Here is a 23,540-nt window from a genome sequence, read left to right as displayed (position 1 = left end):
ACAAGATCCATCATTCTGACATTTAGCACTCCAGACTTACCATCCTCTATTAAAGCTGGTTATTTAAACTGCCGGATTCGACCATACATCCCGAATCCTGTTCGTTGCTTTAAATGTCAGAAATACGGCCATTCCCAGCAGGCTTGTCGCGGGGAAGCCACATGTCCCATCTGTGGCTCTAAAGATCACACCCAAGCGGATTGTTCAGTCAAAACTCCTGTTTGTCCAAACTGCAAAGGAAGCCATCCAGCGTTTTCCAAAACTTGTGAGCTATGGATAACAGGAAAGAAAATACAAAAATTCAAAATTGAAAATAAAGTCACGTTTCCTGAGGCACGTAGACAAGTTATGTCGACCATGCCTAGTGGTCGTTCTTATGCCGCTCGAACTAGAAACTTTGTTTCTACTGCAGCTCAAACGGATGTATCAGTTCCGCCTAATACCTCTCTAGCGAATTGGCTTAAAGTTACACTTTCAACCTCTAAAAAAGATAATCCTCCGAAAAAAACTAGCGAAGCCACAAATACTCCAATCAGTATTCCTACTCATACCCCATTAGTCTCAGTTGAAAAAGAACAATTAAAATCTCACTCAGTCTCAAAAAAAATGGAATCGCCTACCAATAATATGGATGTAGATGAGCTGCTAAGTAACGAGGAACCCATTCTAGAACTCCATGCAGATGACACCATGGATATTGGACGCCCCACATTCCCAAAAAAAGACCGGAAGAAATGTCCCACGAACAAAAAACAGTCAGACGAATCATCCTCAGCTAAATCTAAATAATGTATAACATCCTACAATGGAACTGCAGAGGACTAAGTAGTCATTCTGATGACTTAAGGGATTTACTAGCTCAATTCAATCCCATAGGTTTATGCCTACAGGAAACTTTCTTGTCACCCCAAATTTCACCAAAAATTTCAAATTATGTGATGTACAGACGAGATAGGAGTTCAAACTCTCCTGCTCGTGGCGGAGTAGCTATTCTTGTTAACTCCGACATTCCATCCAGGCCGATCCAATTGAGAACCACGGCCCCGGGTGCCAAGCGTTCCGTGGCCAAGCGATTATAGTGCGTCTCTGAAAGCGTTTTCTAAAAAGAGAATTTAAGCAATCAGTTTATATTTTTAGTTTCAAACACCGTTCTCTTTATTTCTATATTAGAGTAGCTGTCTCGCACTACAAAGAGTAGGCAGAAGCCCAGAAAGGAAAACCACCTTTCTGTTTCCTTTTTCTATTAGTACTAACTTACTAACACAGCCGCTTGGTCACCTCGTGGCACTGCTCCTGCCTCCCCGTGGCGGGGCCGGAAACCTGGGTGGTAAAGCAAACCCCCAGGGCCAAAAGGAGCAAAACATGGATTTCGACAACTTTCCCCCGATCCAGACAGCAAATCCTAACTCATTGGATTTGCACCATCCCGATGATGACACAAACACCAGAAAGAGACTGAAGACGGATGCTTGCAGGATAGAACATCCTACTTTCCTGATCTTACATTCTTTAACAAACCAGGCCATAGGCAATCTATCTCCATTTCTCATACAGAAATGTCTGGAAAGTGTAGCAGGTTCCCCGAAAATGGTGAGACGTCTAAAATCTGGCGACCTACTGGTTGAGACCACCAGTTCCAAACACTCTGAGTCCCTTCTGAAACTCTCCACATTTGGTGGAATTTCAGTCAAGGTGTCACCACATGCTACACTCAATACCTCCAAAGGTGTCATCTCAGAATGGGACCTAATGAATGTCTCAGAGGAGGAAATTTTAAATGAATTGCAAGATCAGAAGGTCACACAGGCGAAAAGAATTATGCTGAAGAAAGATGGCGAACTTATCCCAACTCGAAGCATCATACTGACATTTAGTTCACCAAACCTACCAACATCGGTGAAAGCCGGGTATCTGAACTGCCGCATTCGCCCGTATATTCCAAATCCATTAAGATGTTATAAATGTCAGAAATTCGGACACTCCCAAACAGTCTGTCGAGGTGATGCTGTATGCCCTAACTGTGGCTCGAAGGAGCATACCCAAGCTGAATGTAAATCACAGTCCTCGCTCTGCCCTAATTGCAAAGGCAACCACCCAGCCTTCTCTAAAACATGTGACCAATGGAAATATGAAAAGAAAATTCAGAAGTACAAGGTAGAAAAAAAAGTCTCATTTTCAGAAGCAAGGAAACAAATACAGCAAGTGATACCAAAACATACATATGCTGATGCTACCAAAAGATTTCATACAATATCTGTTCAGACTGACAAATCAATACCACCAAACATTTCTATTTCTGAGTGGGCTCGATCTATACTCTCTTCCGTACCACAGTCCTCAAAGCAACAGACTTCAACCAGATCTTGTAACACACCAGTTACGATACCACCTGTTGCTGGTGCAACTTCCGTAAGACCTGCTCAAAAAGAAAATGCTGATCCCATTAATAAGCAGCATGCTGAATCCTCTTCCGCTATGGACACAAATGAGACTTGCAATCAAGAAGAAAATGAAACCATTTTGGAAATCCATCCAGAAGACGAAATAGAAACCAGACCTGTTTTCTCAAAGAGAGAGAAGATGAAAGCTGACCGCCTGAAACAGATTTCCAAAAAGCAGACAGATGCAGCTACTCCCTATAAATCCAAACAATGAAAAACATCGTACAATGGAATTGCAGAGGCTTTCGCAGCAATATTGACGACATCCACGAAATAATTATGAACCATAATCCAATTGGAATCTGCTTACAGGAGACATATTTAACAGCGCAGTTGTCTCCCTCGATAAAAAATTATACTCTCTTTCGGCAAGACAGACTTACAACCACAAATGCTCATGGAGGGGTAGCCATACTCGTGGACTCACGAGTCCCTTGTAAACGCATTCCCCTACAAACTGCCATTGAAGCCGTTGCCACGCGAATAGCGATTGGCATTAACCTAACACTGGTTTCCATCTACCTGCCACCCAGTGATCCTTGTACGTTTCAAGAACTTCAAGATCTCATTTTGCAGTTGCCAACTCCTTTCTGTTTATTGGGCGACTTCAATGGACATAATCCATTGTGGGGATCTCCCAACACAGACGCCCGAGGACAACTCATTGAAATGCTTGTCGACAGACAAAATCTAACCATATTAAATACAGGCTCTCCAACTTATTTCCATCTACCAACAGGATCAGTCTCTGCAATAGACCTATCCATCTGCTCTCCTATCCTCTTTCCTAGTATTGAGTGGACTGCTCTGGACGATCCACTCAATAGTGACCACTACCCAATAATCTGTAAAATACAAACTTCACTCTGCATAACTTCAGAAACCAGCAAAAAATGGAAATTTTCTAAGGCAGATTGGACAAAGTACGCTTCCCATGTATCCTTTGACAACCAGGTCATTGAATATCAACCAATTGACAAAGCTGCCAAACATATTACAAAACAGATCCTAGTAGCTGCATCTACTGCCATTCCTCAATCACAGTCAAGCATCCGTAAAAGCAGAAACTACTGGTGGAATGAGGACTGTAGAAATGCAAAAAAAGAAAAAAACCGTGCTTGGAATTTATTCCGTAAATACCCTACCACTGCAAACTTGATAAACTACAAAAAACTTAGAGCTAAGGCCCGCCATATTAGGAAAAAAGCAAAAAAAGACTCTTGGATTCGATTCGCAACTGAAATTAATAAAAATACTGACGTAAGAATTATATGGAAAAAAATCAGGCAATTAAATGGCAAATTTCACCCATTGTCCTCCCCACTTATCACCTGGAACGGGTTGGAACTGTCTACTCCTGCAGAGATTGCAGATGCCCTAGGCGCAGTATTTTCGCAGTTATCTCAATCAACAGCATACGAATCATCATTTCAAAAGATTAAGACTTCAGCCGAAAAATCCCACCTGAATTTCAGAACCAAATCCTTTCTACCGTACAATCAACCACTCACTATGCTAGAACTTCAAGAGGCTCTATCCACTGCAAGGAACAGCGCTGCTGGCCCTGATGGAATATACAACATAATGCTACAGCATCTAGATAATAAATCGCTATCTTTGCTTCTGACATTCTATAATCGCATCTTCATAGAACATTCATTCCCCAGTTCTTGGCGTCACTCTTTTGTACTGGCAATACCCAAACCAGGGAAAGATCTCTCTATGCCTAATAATTATAGACCCATTTCTCTCACCAGCTGCTTAAGTAAAACCCTAGAAAAAATAATACACCGTAGACTAACATGGTACCTTGATTCCCAAAACATAATATCCGATAATCAATTTGGTTTCAGGAAAAACCGATCATCACTGGATCTTATGATCAAAGCAGAAACTAATATTAGGAATGCATTTATTCAAAATAAGCATCTCGTCATGGCATGTCTCGATATAGAGAAAGCCTTTGACACCACTTGGCGTTTTGGCATCCTGAGAGATCTACATTCCCTGGATCTGAGAGGTCACTTACCTCTTTTCATACAGAATTTCCTACAGCAGAGGACCTTTCAAGTTCGCTATCGGCAAGTCCTTTCCAAAACATATATACAAGAAGAAGGAGTCCCTCAGGGCTCTGTTCTTAGTGCAACTTTGTTTGCAATAAGAATAAATCAGTTGACTAAAATTATTCCCAATACAGTGACTTCATACCTTTATGCTGATGACCTGACGGTCTCTTGCAGTTCACAAAACATGAGTTTTATTGAGAGGCAACTTCAAACATCAATCAATAATATCGAACTATGGATGACACAGAATGGTTACCGACTGTCCTATCAGAAATCTAGTGTCATTCATTTTTGTAACAAACGAAAGATGCACCCAGATCCTGAAATACATTTAAGAAACCAACCTGTCGCAGTTGTGAACAGCGTTCGTCTTCTTGGTGTGATTTTTGACAATAAATTGAACTTTAAAGAACACATTAAACATCTACGGACTGTTTGCCAGAAAAAAATGAACTTACTAAGAGTTATTTCTTCTACATCGTGGGGTGCAGATCGTTGCACCCTACTTCACTTATATAGAGCCCTAATTAGATCTCGCCTTGATTATGGTTCCCCGGTGTATGATTCAGCTAGGGAAAGCGTGTTATCATGTCTTGCCCCTATTCAACATTCTGCCCTCAGGATTGCTGTAGGTGCTTATAGAACGTCGCCAGTACAAAGTCTTTATATTGAAACCCATGAACCTCCCCTCAGACTCAGGAGAAAGATGTTACTCCTAAACTATGCGGCCAAAATTCAAAGTATATCTACTCACCCCATTAGGCCAATACTTAATGATCCACAGTTCTTTATGCACTATAGAAACAAACCCAGAGCAGTTCAACCTACTGGCATCAGATTGCAGGCATTATCGCAAACCTGGAATATACATCTTGACAAAGTCCTCCAAGATTCAAACAGTGCAGATCCTCCATGGTATTCTATTAAAGCATCCTGTGACAGCTATTTCCTAAGCTGGGGAAAACATTCGCTTGCTAATATCAATATGCAGCAACTTCATACTGCTCACACACAAAATTATCCACATTTTACAAAAGTATACACTGATGGATCAAAGTCTGAAAGTGGAGTCGGGGCTGCAGCCGTCTTTCCCCATAACACTATCTGTTTCCTTGCCCACTGAATGCAGCAGTTATACAGCAGAATTATGTGCCATCAACCTTGCCTTAGAAAATATCCTCCATCTGTCCATCCAAAAAACTGTGATATATACAGACTCACAGAGTGCACTTATAGCCTTGCAAAATTCCTCCTCGCCAACACATCCTGTAATAGCAACAATAAAATCTCGGCTGATGCATATCCAAGAACACCAGCAAATAGTCATCTTTTGTTGGATCCCAGGCCACATGGGGATATCAGGGAATGAAAAAGCGGATTATGCAGCAAAACAATCATCCAACATAGCATCGACGAATTACTACGTTCCGTATATTGACTATAGATCCTATATAAGGCATGTATGTAAAGAACAGTGGACACTTTTGTGGCAAGCTCAACTGCAGAACAAGCTCCTGCAAATAAAATCTGAACCACAGTTATGGGCTTCCAGTTTCCGTGTAAACAGAAGGGAAGAAGTCGTCTTGTCCAGAGCGCGAATCGGTCACAGTCACCTCACCCATCTTTATCTACTCACAGGAGACGATCCTCCGAAGTGTACTCACTGCAACTCTTTTCTCACTATCAAACACATTCTCATTGATTGTACACTATATACTGCTGCCAGAAAAGCCTCATTCGGTACTCTACGAAATCTTCAAGAACCTTTAACACTTCGTCACATTATAGGCAATGATGCAAATCTAATAGAATTTTTTTGCTTCCTCAAAGAGATACAGCTATATGACCGCATCTGACATGATTTTATAATCACAATATCTGGACCCCTTTACCCTTGATAGGCGCAATATGGCCCTAGTAGCCCTTGCGCCAGAAATAACAATACCAATACCAATTGAGAACCACTCTAGAAGTTGTCGCAGCTCGTATTGCAGTTGGTATTTCAGTTACCCTTGTTTCCATCTATATTTCACCATCTCTACCATTTCCGCATTCAGAACTTGACAGCCTGATTTCACAACTCCCAACTCCAATTTGTCTCTTTGGTGACTTTAATGGACATCATCCATTGTGGGGGTCTACTACAATGGATAGAAGAGGCAAATTGATGGAGGAATTCATGAACAATAATGATCTTAATTTATTAAATTCTGGATCTCCTACTTACATACACCTAGCAACAGGATCTGTTTCTGCAATAGACTTGTCAATTTGTTCACCATCTATCTTTCCAATCATGACATGGTCAGTTTTAACCGATCCCTTTAACAGTGATCACTTTCCAATTATTTGCTCACTACAAACAAGAGTAACTCCGAATCCTGTTCAACGATCCAACTGGCAGTTTAAAAAGGCAAACTGGGGAGGGTATTCTGCAAATATACTCTTAGACAGATGTTATGTTCAAAGGCAACATATTGATGAAGTAAATACTTATATAATCAATCAGATTCTCACTGCAGCTAATGGTTCCATTCCAAAATCCACGCCTTATCACAAACACAGAAATAACTGGTGGAATACAGAGTGTTCAATTGCCAAACAGGAAAAAAACCGTGCTTGGAATAATTTCCGTAAGTATCCCACCACTAGTAACCTAATTGCTTATAAAAAACTCAAAGCGAAAGCTAGACAAGTTAGGCGGAAAGCGAAACGGGATTCTTGGATTGCTTTTGCCTCAACCATTACCAAAGACACGGATACACGAGTCATCTGGAAAAGAATACAGGCATTAAATGGCAAATTTACTCGGCTGCCCTCTCCGATACTTCATTGGAGAGGGAAAGACATTTCTACTCCTGAAGAAGTTGCAAATGCATTAGCAGAATCATTTGCAAAAATATCAGCTTCTGCCACCTATGCGTCCACCTTCCAGAACATCAAAGCAGGTGCGGAACGATATAAAATCAACTTCTTCACGCGCCGCTCACTGCCGTACAACCAACCGTTTACATTAATAGAACTTCAAGAATCATTAAACAGATCTTCCAATAGCGCTGCAGGTCCAGATGGAGTTCATTACATTATGCTAAAGCATTTACTTGATGAAGACTTGAGAACTCTATTAATTTTTTATAATCGGATCTTCACCGAAAATGCCTATCCTTCTTCATGGCGCCATTCGTTCGTTATCGCCTTACCAAAACCAGGAAAAGATCCTTCCTGTGTTGAAAATTACAGGCCAATATCTCTTACGAGCTGCATGGGAAAAATTTTCGAAAGGATGGTTCATACTAGGCTCACCTACATCCTGGAGTCAGAGAATCTCCTTCCAGAACAACAATATGGCTTTCGGAAAAATAGATCAACACTGGATGTGCTTATCAAAGCCGAATCTCATATCCGCAATGCCTTTGTCATGAAACAACATCTAGTCATGGTCAATTTAGATCTTGAAAAGGCATTTGATACAACATGGCGTCATGGTATTATTAGGGACCTTTACCATCTGGGGCTTCGGGGCCATTTGCCGGAAACAATTCAAAATTTCCTGCAATTGCGCTCTTTTCAAGTCCGATACAAAAACGTCCTCTCTACATCTCACATACAGGAAGAGGGAGTTCCGCAGGGATCAATACTCAGTCCAACACTGTTTTCAATCCGAGTTAGCACAATGACACGAGATATCCCAAAAACTGTTCAAACTTATATGTATGCAGATGATCTTACCATTTCCTGCCAATCTCAAAGTATGAATACCATTGAACGGCAGCTACAACTAGCCATAACCAAAATAGAGGCCTGGACTTCACGGAACGGTTACAGATTGTCAGAAAAGAAATGCACTGTCACTCACTTTTGCAAGAAGCGAGCTCTCCATCCGGAACCTGAACTACAAATAAACAATACTCCAATCCCAATTGTTAATACCGTTAAATTTCTTGGACTATTACTAGACCGCAAACTAAATTTCCAAGCTCACATCAGTTATTTGAGAACTTCTTGTTTAAAGCATTTAAATATACTTCGTTCGGTCTCATCTATGTCATGGGGAGCTGATCGCTGTACTTTGTTGCATCTTTATAGAAGTTTAATCCGTTCACGATTAGATTATGGTTGTCGAGTGTACGACTCTGCCAGGAGCACTACTTTAAAACGGCTAAATATGATCCACCACAGTGCTCTGAGGACTGCGCTGGGAGCTTTCAGGACTTCTCCTATCCAAAGTCTATATATTGAAGCGCATGATCCCTCATTACATCTGCGTAGAAAAACACTATTGCTTCGCTACGCTGCTAAGATCCAGAGTCTACCATCGCACCCAAGTTGGGAGTATCTCTATAATACTCATTGGGACGCCTTCTATGAGAGCAAACCAAATGAAAATAGACCCGCATCTATCAGGATAAAAGAGATTGTTCAGACTTGGAATATCAATTTAAATGAAATTTTCCAAGACACAACTACACCTGTTGCTCCTTGGACATATGTGTCTGTCTCTCAAGATACATACTTCCTCCAGTGGGGGAAAAATATACCTTCCTGCAATATCAGACAGTTACATTCCGCTCATGCTATGAACAACCATGCCTGTAAAATTTATACGGATGGTTCCAAAACTGAGAGTACGGTAGGTGCTGCTGCAGTTTTCCCTTTATGTACAATTTCAGCCACACTACCGCTTGCCTGCAGCGTCTTCACAGCCGAATTATATGCCATTAAGTTAGCGCTTAGTAAGATAATTGAGCTTTCCATCTCATCTGCCATAATTTACACAGATTCTCTTAGTGCTGTCTCTGCCATAAGGAAGAATTCCTCCATTTCTCACCCTACATTGCAACAGATTCATTCCCAGCTATTCGTTTGCAGTGTGTCCAATCAGTCAGTCAGGTTTTGCTGGATCCCTGGCCACTCAGGCATTCCGGGAAATGAAAGTGCTGACTTTGCCGCTAAACATCCGGAAACCGCTCTCTCACAACATCCTCAGGTTCCTTTCTCTGATTTTAAGTCTGTCATACGCAAAGCCTGCTACAATAAATGGTCACAGACCTGGAAAAGTGACAAAAACAATAAACTATACCAAATAAAAGAAGACCCAAAGCTGTGGCTGTCTGGCTTCCGAAGAAACAGACGAGAGGAAGTAGTACTGGCAAGACTGAGAATTGGACACACTCACCATACTCATCTCTTCCTATTATTGGGAGAAAGTCCACCACAGTGCTCATCCTGTCAGACGCAACTTACAGTCCGTCATTTTCTGGTTGATTGTCCCTTGCATTCAACCATCCGGTCAAACACTTTTCAGTCTCTCTCTAAATTGAATATATCACCTGATTTATCTCGCATCTTAGGAAATAAAGCAAATATTGAAGAACTTTTATTATATCTAAAACATATTGGTTTGTACCGAAGTATATAATTTAATCTCTCTAGCAATACGTTTTTTGTAAATTAACGATTAGGAGACACAATTTGGCCGTAGTAGCCCTTGTGTCGTTAAACCGAACAACAACAACCATCAGAACAACGCGAAACAGTGCCTCTGGGCCAGATGGCATATATTATGTCATGCTGCAGCATCTCGATGAGAAAAGCTTACAAATGATTCTAATCTTTTTTAACCGGATCTTCCTGGAAAATATTTATCCAACCTCTTGGCACCACGCTACAGTTTTGGCGTTTTTGAAACCTGGAAAAGATCCCTCCAGTTCTAATAGTTACAGACCAATATCTCTGTCAAGTTGCCTTGGTAAAATTCTTGAAAAAATGATCCATAGTCGACTCACTTGGATCATTGAAACTCAACATCTACTGAGTAATTGTCAACATGGCTTTCGTAAAAACAGGTCATCCCTAGATCTGATGATCAAGGCGGAATCTGAAATTCGCAATGCCTTTGTGAAAAACGAACACCTTGTCATGGTCTCCATTGATATAGAGAAGGCATTTGATACTACCTGGCGGTATGGCATTCTCAGTGACCTATATAATCTTGGTCTACGAGGCAACCTACCCATATTTATTAGGAACTTCCTCAAGAGCCGATCTTTCCAGGTGAGATATCAAAATTCCCTTTCTGCTACATTCTCGCAGGAAGAAGGAGTACCACAAGGATCAGTTTTGAGTGCAACCTTGTTTGCCCTTAAAATTGATTCCATTACAAAAGTACTCCCAAATACTGTAGAGGCTTACCTTTACGCTGACGATCTCGCTATTTCTTGCCATTCTCAGAACATGAGATCTGTCGAAAGGCAATTGCAGATGTCCCTCAATAAAGTTCAAAAGTGGGCTGAGCTCAATGGATATCGTCTTTCCCCAGAGAAAACAGTTGCGATCCACTTTTGCTGTCAACGCAAATTGCATGCAGATCCTGAACTTCGGATTTCAAATTCCACAATTCCGATTGCCAGCAATATGAAATTCTTGGGACTAATCCTGGACAGTAAGCTCAACTTCTTAGATCATGTTAAATTAATACGTACTGCCTGTCTCAAAAAGATCAACATGCTAAGAGCTTTATCTGCCCTCTCTTGGGGAGCAGATCGTACAACTTTGCTGCTCTTATATAGAGCACTGATTAGATCCCGTTTAGACTATGGTGCTCCAGTTTATGATTCTGCCCGAAGGAGTGTGCTACGCTGGCTAGATCCTATTCAACATAATGCATTGCGGATTGCAATTGGTGCATACAGGACATCTCCAACTCAGAGTCTATACATTGGCCCCGAGTGCCAAGCGAGTGATCATAGCGATATTTCCAAAGTGATTTGAAAGCGTCTTTTCTCTAAGCGACAGATTGTAGAGATTGTTAAAACCCTCTTTATTTATAAAATTATTTAATTTTGGCTTTTTCTAAATAAAGAACTTAGCTTCGTATCAAGAAAGGAAAGACACCTTTCTTTTATATTTATATAACCAATTTCTCTAACGCACTAACCACTAATCTCTTATCGCTTGGTCACTGGTGGCACCGCTCCTGCCTCCACGTGGCGGGGCTGGTAGTCTGAGTATTAATCTAATACTCAGGGCGAAAAGGAGCAAACATGGATCCATTAATATCACCGACTGTAGAGCCTACGTGCTCGCATGAACTTGAGTCATCTCAAGCAAAAAGAATCAAAAAAGATAATTCTTCACATGACATACCTGCTTTTCTAATTTTACACTCTTTATCAACGAAACCTCTTAGTAGCTTATCGCCATTTCTTGTGCAGAAAAGCATAGAGGCTGTAGCAGGTACTCCCAAAATTGTCAAACGCCTTCGCTCAGGAGATCTTCTTATAGAGACTTCCCATCCCAGTCATTCTAGACAACTCCTGAAGCAAACGACCTTCGGAGGCCTTCCCATTTCAGTAACCCCGCACAGAAGTTTAAACACCTCAATGGGAGTCATCTCGGAATGGGACCTCCTTAATGTTTCTGAGGAAGAAATTGCCGAAGAACTTAAAGCACAACGTGTTGTCGGTGCTAAAAGAATTATGACCAAACAAGATGGTGTCCTTACACCCACAAGAAATGTTATCCTTACCTTCAGCAGTCCGAATCTACCAGAATCAGTAAAAGCTGGCTACCTTTCCTGTAAGATCCGACCATATATACCAAATCCACTTAGATGCTTTAAATGCCAGAAGTATGGTCATTCTCAAACAACATGCCAAGGTAAGACAATCTGTCCCCTGTGTGGCTCATCAGACCATTCCCAAACTGAATGTACAGCAGCTACGCCAAAGTGTCCCAATTGCCAGGGTACTCACCCCGCATATTCTAGAACTTGCGAATTATGGAAAACGGGAAAGAAAATAATGAAGTACAAGGTAGAGAAAAATGTATCTTACCAAGAGGCACGTAAACAAATATTAAATGTGATCCCTGCCAAAACATATTCCAATGCTGTTAAAAACACTAAAGAATTTTCTACTCAGACTTATATTACTATTCCTCCTAAATTATCTCTTATTCAATGGGCTAGATCCATCCTTGCGGATGGTGAGACACTAACAGCAACAAAGACAAAGAGTACATCAAATACTACTAATACAAAGCCATCCAAGCCACAACAAGACGTTCCAAACTCAGGCACATTATTAAAGGAGAAAGATGTTCATCGTACACAAAATAAACCAACTGAACGAACCATGGAAACCGATGAGAAATTAGACAATGATGATGCTGTTCTCATGCTTCATGCTGATGATGAGATGGATATTACTCGCCCAGTCTTTTCAAAACGAGAGAAATATAAACAGGATCGAGGGAAAAACAAACGATCAGACCAATCCATCTAACCTAAACCCAAGTAATGCAGAAAATTATTCAATGGAATTGTAGAGGACTAAGAAGTAATCTTGATGAATTAAAATACCTAATGCACCAGCATGATCCTGCATGTATTTGTCTACAGGAAACTTATTTATCATCAAATTATAGCCCACACTTCTCACGGTATACACTATATAGACGTGACAGATGTTCCGATTCTCCAGCAAGAGGAGGAGTAGCAATATTAGTTCGTAGTAATGTACCATCAAAACCCGTTCAGCTTTCCACTAATCTAGAAGCAATAGCCGTTCGTATTGTTCTTGGGATTAATCTCACTCTTGTCTCCATTTATATTCCACCAAACGTTTCATGTTCCATTACAGAACTTGATAATTTACATAATCAACTACCCCAACCTGTATGCTTTCTAGGTGATCTAAATGCTCATCATCCTTTGTGGGGTTCCCCGAACATGGATCGTAGAGGGAGGATGATCGAAACTCTACTTGATAACCATCACTTAACACTACTGAATACCGGTGTGCATACTTATATCCACTTGCCTACAGGTTCTAGCTCTGCTCTGGATCTGTCCATATGTTCCTCGTCCATTTATCCTAGCTTTGATTGGACAGTATTAACTGACCTTCACAACAGCGATCACTTTCCTATAATTTGTGAAATACAGACGGATACAAACTATACATCTAACCAAAAAATTACGTGGAATTTTCATAGAGCTAACTGGGAAAAGTTTTCGAAAACAGTGCAATTTGATAACCATTTGATTCTTTCTGCATCTATTAATAATGCCACTAGACATATAGTAGAACAATTACTTGGAGCTGCTACCAGCGCAATACCGAAAGTTAACCCTACTAAACAAAGGTATAATAATTGGTGTACAAGGGACTGCTATCTTGCCAAAAGGAAACAAAACAAAGCTTGGAACACTTTTCGCCGAAATGCTACAATGGAGAACCTTATAAACTATAAACGGCTGAAAGCTGAAGCACGCCGAATTCGTCGAAAAGCTAAACAGGATGCGTGGATTCGATTCAGTTCTACCATCTGCAGAAACACTGACCCAAGAATAATTTGGAGAAAGATCCGTACCCTCAGTGGAAAGTGTCAACAAACCAAAGCCCCAATCTTGTCCTGGAAAGGAATAGATATTTCTTCTCCAACTGATATTGCAGAGGCTTTAGCAGAAACATTTGCAGTCACTTCATCATCTCAATCTTATGAAGACTCATTTAGACGTAAAAAAATTTCCATGGAAAAATATAAAATTAACTTTGTTACAAAACAATCTCATTCTTATAACCTTCCTTTCACTATGAATGAACTCAACGAAGCTCTCCAGAATTCTAGAAATAGTTCTGCTGGACCAGATGGCATTTTCTATATAATGCTTTGCCACCTCAACTCAAACTCAAAATCTATACTACTGAAATTTTACAATAGAATCTTTGAGGAGAATGTTTACCCTGATACATGGCATCAGTCAGTTGTGGTAGCCATAGCGAAAGCCGGGAAAGATGCTTCCTCTCCCAATAGTTATCGTCCTATATCTTTGACCAGCTGTTTAGGAAAGATAATGGAAAAGATGATACACAAGAGACTCGTTTGGATTGTTGAAGATCAAGATGCCATATCATGCCATCAATTTGGTTTCCGCCGTAATAGATCTACAACTGATGTCCACGTCAAGGTCGAAGCTCAGATTCGAAATGCTTTTCTTAAAAAACAGCACATGGTAATGATAACTTTCGATATTACCAAAGCATTCGATACAACCTGGAGATATGGAATCCTCCAAGACTTATACAAACTTGGACTTAGAGGTAACCTGCCTAGATTCATTCAGAATTTTCTTCACCTCAGGACCTTTCAAGTAAGATTCCAGAATGAGCTCCAAGCTGTTATGCCTAAATTATGTTTTTAGCTATGCTTAAATTTTGTGTTTAGCATTTTCATGTGAATAGGCGCATTATAGCCACAGCAGCTTATGCGCCATTAAACCCCCATAACACACACACACTCCAGAATGAGCTGTCCAAAATTCACACACAAGAAGAAGGAGTACCTCAGGGATCGATTTTAAGTGCCACACTCTTTGCATTACGTACCAGTAGCATTATAAGAGATATCCCATCCACGGTAGAAGTTTATATGTATGCAGACGATCTTGCTATTTCCTGTAAATCATCCAACATGGCTACCATTGAAAGACAACTACAGATAGCAATAAACAAAATTGAAACTTGGACAGAAAGCAACGGCTATCAATTAACCGAGGGGAAAACAGCAGCAATACACTTCTGTAAATTACGCTCGCTTCATCCGGAACCTGTATTAAAACTGAAAGGCAGAGAAATACCAATGACAGACTCCATGAGATTATTGGGTCTGAATTTAGACACCAAATTAAATTTTCGTAAACATGTGACCTATCTACGAACTACGTGCCTCCAGAAACTAAACATCCTTCGTGCAGTATCCTCAACATCTTGGGGTGCTGACAGACAGTCACTGCTCAATTTATATCGTGCTCTAATCCGGTCACGATTAGACTATGGAGCCATAGTATATGCATCAGCTAAAAACAGCATCTTACGGTCTGTGAACACCATTCAACACAGTGCCCTTCGATCAGCACTAGGCGCTTACAGAACCTCGCCTGTAAAAAGCTTGTATATAGAAGCACACGACCCTCCGCTTTATCTTAGAAGACAACGCCTACTCTGCCAATACGCTGCCAAAATAAGAAGCTTTCCAACTCACCCTTGTTGGGTATACCTTAACCAACCTTTATGGCCAACACTTTATGAATCTAAGCCTAATGAACCCAGACCTGCTGGGATTCGTCTTCAAGAAATAATAAAAAAGTGGAAACTCGATCTCAATAAAATTGCGGAAAATGAAAATATGCCTTTACCCCCATGGAATAGACATCATATAAACATTGATCTTTATTTTGCTCAGTGGTCAAAAAATACCATTCCACCATGTAATATCCGACAGTTGCATGCCAACTATACTTCGCAACACACTGGGAAACTCATAATCTATACGGATGGATCTAAGAGCCAATCACATGTAGGTGCAGCAGCCGTGCTCCCATCGCATGTAATTTCAAAATCCCTTCCAGTTGAGTGCAGCATTCTATCTGCAGAACTATATGCTATACAGCTTGCATTAAGTGAAATATGTCAAGAGTCGTCCCTCTCTGTCTTAATTTACTCGGATTCACTCAGTGCTATTTCAGCCATACAGGGTAAACGACATTCTCATCATCCTTTCCTACAAGAAATTGACTTTCTAATCAACATATGTCAAAAGAAACAATCTGATATAACACTTTGCTGGATCCCAGGACACTGCGGAATAGAAGGCAATGAAAAAGCAGACATTGCAGCTAAGGCAGCATCAGAACTGCCAAATAAAACAATGATAGTTCCACACACTGATTTTAGTCCAATCATTATTAGAGAAAGTGAAAATGAATGGGCTGAAATATGGAAAAATGAAATCAACAATAAACTGCAGGAAATAAAACCTAATCCAGAAATATGGAATTCCAGCATCAGAGAGAGTCGCAGAGAAGAAGTAATACTTGCCAGACTGAGAATTGGCCATACTCATCTTACTCATTTTCATCTATTGGCAAACAAAAATCCCCCACGCTGTGTCCAATGCCAAGTTCAGCTTTCCGTAAAACACATTCTTTTGGTATGCCCTCGATTCAGAAATTCCAGATTGCTTTGTTTTCAGAGTTCATGCAATAATCAGAATCCAGTTACCCTTCAACAGATCTTAGACAATTCCGCGAATATAGATGAATTACTTAATTTTATTCGGCAAATCAGATTTGATAAACAAATCTAATGTTTGATTTCCATCAAACTTGGAAAGACACATCTTGGCCATTGATGCCCTTGTGTCTTTAAACCCTTAATCAACAACAACAACAACAACAGTCTATACATTGGAGCTAATGAGCCCCCTTTGCATCTTCGTAGAAAAATGTTACTACTTAAATATGCAGCCAAAAAAGAGACTTGCCCTTTGCATCCTATTCAGCCATACCTTTTTAATCAACCACTAGTTAATCTCTATAGAAATAAACCAAGTAAAATCCAACCGGCTGGCCTACGGCTCCTTGAAATATCGCAGAACTGGAATGTTCCTCTCTACAATATGCAACAGATAAAGAATTACTCTCATCCACCATGGACCACCTTTCCTCAACTGACCTCTGATACCTATTTTCTTCAATGGGGAAAGAATTGCCTGCCGGCAGTGACTGTGCAACAACTCCATGCTAGCCATATTCAAACTTATGCCGACTTCTTACCGATATATACGGATGGTTCCAAATCTCTGTCAACTGTTGGAGCAGCAGCAGTGTTTCCCTCTGCTATCATATCAGCTTCTCTTCCACCTGAGTATAGCAACTTTTCCGCAGAACTGTATGCAATACAGTTAGCTCTAGAAAATTTGAATTTACATCCATCTGCAAAATATATAGTTTATACTGACTCTCTCAGCTCAATCAAAGCAATGCAGAATACATCTCAAAAGAATCACCATATTGTAATGAAAATCAGGAGTTTGTTATTGCAGATTTATGATCGTCAACAACTAGTGAAGTTTTGCTGGATTCCAGCAGATTCAGGCATAAAAGGGAATGAAGTGGCTGATACATCTGCCAAAAGTCCAAGTTCAGACCTAACGTCTGTCCCTATTCCAGCGCCCGATTATAATATCTTAATTCAAGCAGCATGCCATGCACAGTGGACAGAATTATGGCATAACCAAACGACTAACAAACTTTTCCAGCTGAAACAAAACCCAAAGTTCTGGCATTCCAGCAATCAGACAGTGCGGCGGGAAGAAGTGGTACTCACACGAATGAGAATAGGACACACCCATCTGACTCACCTCCATCTACTAATGGGCGATGATCCTCCTCAGTGTCCATACTGCTTAGAACATCTAACAGTCAAACACATTCTGATTGACTGTCCGCAGTATCAACAACATCGAGCTGCAATACTTCAAAATCTGGCTAATCGTTCAGAAAGATTGACATTACATCATATCATTGGAGAGGACGCAAATGTTAACAAACGTTTCTGCTTTTTAAAACAAATTGGAGTGTATCATCTTTTATAAATAGGCTACAGAACTGAAACTAATTTAAACTGGATTATTTTTTTAATATTCCTACGAATAGGCGCACTATAGCCATAGCAGCTAATGCGCCAATAAACACCCATACCACACACACACACTCTTCTCTTTTTTGAAAAAAATTGGATTGTATCATAAATTTTAAAACATCACTCTAATAAGCCATAAATTGATTCTATCCAAAATTTGAGTTTTATTATTTTCCTATGAATAGGCGCACTATAGCCCCAGCAGCTTGTGCGCCATTAAACCCCCATCACAACAACATGACTCTGCCAGAAAGAGCGCATTACGCTGCCTTGATCCAGTACAACACAGTGCACTGAGGATTGCACTTGGCGCATTCAGAACATCGCCAGCACATAGCCTTTACATTGATGCTCACGAGCCGCCACTATCTTTACGTAGGAAATTGCTTTTGCTGAAGTATTCTGTCAAGATACAAAGTTGTGCCTCTCATCCCATTCAGCCATATCTTTTCAATCCGCCATTTGAAAATCTGTACAGAAATAAACCTAGCATAATAAAACCAGCTGGTCATCGCCTCCTTGAACTACTGCAGGTTTGGAATGTATCCATCCATTCCGTACAACAAGTCGCCCCTTGTACTCAACCACCATGGGTTCCACCTCCTATACCGACCTGTGACACTTACCTCTGTCAGTGGGGAAAGAATATCTTGCAATCATCAAATATCAGACAAGTTCATGCTGTTCACACTCAAAAATATATTGATTTTTTACCAATATACACAGATGGCTCTAAATCAAATTCAAAAGTTGGAGCAGCTGCAGTGTTTCCGAATACAATTGTATCAGCAGCCCTTCCTCCTGAATTCAGTATCTTCTCAGCTGAGTTATTCGCAATTAAACTAGCTTTAAAAAATCTCCCTCCTGACTGCTCATTAAAATCAGTAGTTTACACTGATTCCCTCAGCTCAATCAACGCTTTGTGTAGTTCCTCAGATAAATTTCACCCTGTTATAATTGAAATTAGAAATTTATTACTAAAGATTAAAGAACGTCACCAACTGGTCGCCTTCTGCTGGATACCAGCACATTCTGGTATTTTAGGCAACGAACAGGCTGATAAAGCTGCAAAAAACCCAACCAGCTTAGATTTCACCAATATCCCTGTCCCAGCCTCAGACTATGCGCTAATGATTCATGCTGCATGCCTAACAGAATGGACAGCACTATGGCATTCCCAAACGAATAATAAACTCTTTCAGATTAAACAGGTTCCGAAAATCTGGCCCTCCAGTGTCCGGACATCAAGACGAGAAGAAGTAATTCTTTCAAGAGTAAGAATAGGTCATACTTACCTGACCCATTTTCATTTACTCACAGGAGATGATCCACCACAATGTCCACATTGCTATATAAATATGACTGTTAAACACATTCTTTCTCATTGACTGCCCCTATTATAAACAAGACAGATTTTCAACCCTGCAATCACTGGTTATCCTTCAACAACCAATAACCCTAGAGAATTTGATAGGTGACAAGGCAAATATATCTGAATTCTTCTGTTTTCTGAAGCAAATTAGAATTTTTAATCTTTTCTGATTAAGGACATTTCAGGCAGTACGATTCTTTCCCTTTTCCTTTAATAGAAATGAATAGGCGCATTATAGCCAAAGTTGCTTATGCGCCATGAAACCCCCACAACAACAACAACAGCCTGTCAGTCCCTACACAGACTACAGGCAAATAATACGCTCTGAATTATATTCCCAATGGCAAGATTCTTGGCACGGACAGGCCACAAATAAACTACATCACATAAAGTCTGTAATTACGTAATGGCAGTCCAGTCTACGCAGGGTTCGAAGAGAGGAAGTTGTTCTTGCTCGGCTCCGCATAGGTCATAGTCATCTAACACATTCCTATTTGCTGAGGGCGGATGACCCACCTATGTGCGAGATGTGTAACATTATTTTAACCGTCCGTCATCTTTTCATAGAATGTCCTGGTTTTATAGAAGCACGACGCTTGTGTTTTACCGTTTTTAATAATTTGACTGAACCATTTACACTCAGTCAGATTATAGGTGACAGAGACATGTCTGACGTTTTTATCTTTTTACAGTCTATTAATTTGTATACAAAGATTAAGTTTTATACTTTATATGCTTTTAATTTATACCTTTTTTACATAATAGTTATTTGACTTGGCGCATTATGGCCCTAGCTGCCAATGCGCCATTAAAAACCAAATCAAATCAAGCTATCATATTCCCAAACAGTTATATATCTCTATGCACTGAGCGTGTGCTCTTCAGTGTAAATCGTTTTCAGTCATCCTCTGTTAAAAAAGTTTCGAACACAGTTAATACATCTTCACACGTGTCGGCTCACAATTTTTGTTGGACTCCCAGTAAACGAAACGGCCGAGTCTGCTGTCAAAGATTGGCTCCAACCAGTCGTCCTTCAAGATACCATAACCAGACTTGTAAAAAAAAAAGTGGTTACTCATTTGGAAAGAGCATACAAACAATAAACTACTCTAGATAAAAACTGAGCCCTGACGGTCATCGAACCTAAGATGTAAAAAGCAAATCAAATTCAATCATATTCCCTTATATTACGCATTGGTGATACTCATTAATGGTCATTCCCTACTAACACCAAAATATAGCTTAGAATGTCCGTATTATCTAAGAGAATCACAAATATCATTCACTTCTTGTCATGATCAGTTGCTAATACATGTTTTAGGAGATCGAGAGGATATTGACGATCTTTATATTTTTCTAAATCTGATCAATAATACTGTCTTATCTGAACCTCCACGTCAAATGCCAAAGATGTGTACCATCTAAGACACGCCTTATAGATTTAGCTGCTGATGCACAAAAAAATATATACATATATATAATAAAAAAAAACATCTACACTAGTTATATATTAATGCTATTTCCACAGTATAATGGAATTTCAACTCATTTTTCAAATACAGTTTTGAAAGAAAGTTAAATAAAGCTGAAAACAGTATCACGAGCGCAATATGTGCAGCTAATAAATCCCATAACGAGTGGCTTACTGCGTAACTAATCCATTCAGCTGTACGAAGGCCTTCGATATCAGATCGACAACGCTATCTTACTACACCAAGACAATTTGGTACTTACCTCCTAAGCTGTGTGCAGTCTGGATGACCGAGATTGTCAAGCAGCACAACAGCAAGGATTTCGTCTTCTTGTTCACCGGAACAGTTCTGAATTCAGACAGAAGAAGAACACGATCTGAGAAGGGATCTGCTTGTCTCATGACGATCATATAAACCTGTCCCTCAATGGGTTAGCCTCTGTTGTTTCCCAGGTAACTGGCGACGCTCGTAGTGAGTCAACGAGAAGCATGCAGTTGAGTTTCACCATAGGAACAACGATTAAGTTTTCTGCCAAAGAAAAGGATTATCTTCTTCGAAGCAGTCATTAAAACGGTCTTTTAAAGAATCCAATTTTTCGGTAGGAATTTAAAAAAAAATAATAAAATAAATCGCCGTCTCGCTTTCGATTTAAAGGGGAACAGAACGCGCTCGAGAGCTACGGAGTCGTAGTCTTCACATTCAAAACTCTCCACTCCCGCTATAACCACCTCTGTCTCTCCACGCGGCGCGAGCCCTTTCTTTCATAACGGTACATTCGCACGCAGGCGCAGTACGTTTGAGCTGGTGGCGGCCTCTAGTTACAATTGTCCGTACTTTTTGATGGACATTGCCATTTAGTTCCTAAAGCACGCGTCATAGATGTTAGTATACTGATTTGAATGTTCTATGAAAAACTGCACATAAGCATAATTTGGTTAAGCACTGTTTCAAATCATAAATTATGATCATTCTTGAATAATATGTAATAGCTGAGTGGAACCTTATGTCAAATGAACGTACGTTGACTAAGGATATTATTGCGTCACAGCATTCTCCACTATAGAAACTTTAATATATATTTATATCTACACAAACTTATTCTTTTGGACTAAATTCAATCTATTAAAAATATCTTAATGAATTTTTTTTGGAGGAAAAAAAAAGGTGCAGCTCGTAGTCTGTGGAAGTTGAAAAGTCAGATATTTTCATTGAGTGCTAACAGAACACACTCCCCTGTCTTTCAGTGCCCTTCCTGTCCTCAGTATCTGACAGGACAGGAAAGTCGTTAGAATTGCCACTGTACCACCGTGAGGATTTCATCGCGCTGTTTCCGCTGGGTTTCATACGTCCGGTGGGCGAACGACAATGGCATGTTTGTTTGTCTAACAACGTGGACATAATTAATGGGACGAGACCATAGTAGAGTCTTTGTTACCATGGTGATGTTTGGTGCTACGTATTGGACGTTTAAATTTGTAGCGGAAACGTTGCACAATGATACACAATATGCAAACAGATCGAATTACTACTGAGCGGAATGTTTTTCTTTATGTACATACTGCCCCATCAAAAGTATGCGAAATCAGTCGGTTTATTCAAAAATTGAAGCTCTTTCGCCCAGAGCTGGAAAGATTGGAACCTAATAATTTTACTGATTTCTATATATCTGAAATGTTAAACATTCCACTTTTGTAGTGCCAAACCTATAGACTGTTCCATCTGCGAAGCTGACTGGCAGTCTGTTAGTGGGTTAATTGCTCCAGCAGAAACAGTATCCAATTTGCATGCCGTACTCTACAACGAACAAGCAGGAACTGCTTGTATAATAATGCTTTGTCTGGCTGCTAATGAATTTATTTTATTAGCAGCTCCAAACATTTGAAATTCTTCCTCCAGTTATTCTGTAATCAGATTACATCTACTGAAGGATGTTGTTCTGCAGCTTAGAAGCGCTTTTACATGCGAATTGGAGGAAGGAAAGTGAAAGATTTAATGCCTACAATAAGGCAAGGTTACTGATTTATGCAAGGTATGTAATCAGAAATTTATTAAGTAATGGTTTAATCGAACAAGTTAAAGTGAATATCGACAGCTCTTGTTTTCGAAACAGTGATTTTAAAATCTTGCGTTTGAAATCTTTAATTACTGCATTACTTTACTTCAGAAAGGTTTCGATTTGGTGAACATTCACAGCCGGAAATTGCAGTTACTTTTATAGCTTGCTTTCACGTAATAAGATCGGTAACTGCCGTGGAGAAGAGATGCATTACCTCTGGGCTGAAATGAGCAAAGATGAAAAATAGCATGTTTCCACCTTTTAGAACTAAAGAGATTCAAATCTGGTATGCTTGAGACCAAACATGACTTCTCTCAACCGAAGAGGTTAAAGACAAGCCCCCAACAAGATTTCCACAATTCGTAATTAATAATAACCTCCGTCAAACCACCTATGAGCAAACTTCCCCCCCTCCTCGGTTCTGGTGCAAAAATGCTTTGAATCTGCTATCGGTTCTCCAAAATGGTAGAAAGATTGCAATGTGGCTACCTGCTAGTTGAAACCTCTCAATCTAAGCATTCTGAGCAGCTATTAAAGCTAACGATATTTAGCAGAATCCTGATTACTGCTGATCCAATCCTGAGCGCCAATCGAGTGCCTGGTGTGATTTCAGAGTGCATTTCTCTGATATTGTTTATAGGGAGCA

The 23,540-nt window shown here is 40.1% G+C and overlaps 1 protein-coding gene across 1 annotated transcript in view; it reads right to left on the bottom strand.

Annotated features, from left to right (window-relative positions):
* LOC150079013 (tyrosine-protein kinase transmembrane receptor Ror2-like) overlaps positions 1-21,415 on the bottom strand; it is a 289,332-nt gene extending 267,917 nt beyond the window's left edge. Inside the window, exon 1 of the mRNA XM_090383902.1 lies at positions 21,101-21,415. Within this exon, the coding sequence (XP_090240028.1) occupies positions 21,101-21,248 (148 nt within the window). The 5' untranslated portion in view covers positions 21,249-21,415. The remainder of the gene's footprint in view (positions 1-21,100) is intronic.
* Positions 21,416-23,540: the final 2,125 nt, after the last annotated feature.

This window comes from Mastigoproctus giganteus, chromosome 10 (genome assembly GCF_048544385.1).
Source record: "Mastigoproctus giganteus isolate SK-2022 chromosome 10, ASM4854438v1, whole genome shotgun sequence".
NCBI classification, from domain to species: domain Eukaryota; kingdom Metazoa; phylum Arthropoda; class Arachnida; order Uropygi; family Thelyphonidae; genus Mastigoproctus; species Mastigoproctus giganteus.
This window is presented reverse-complemented; position numbering and strand designations above follow the sequence as displayed.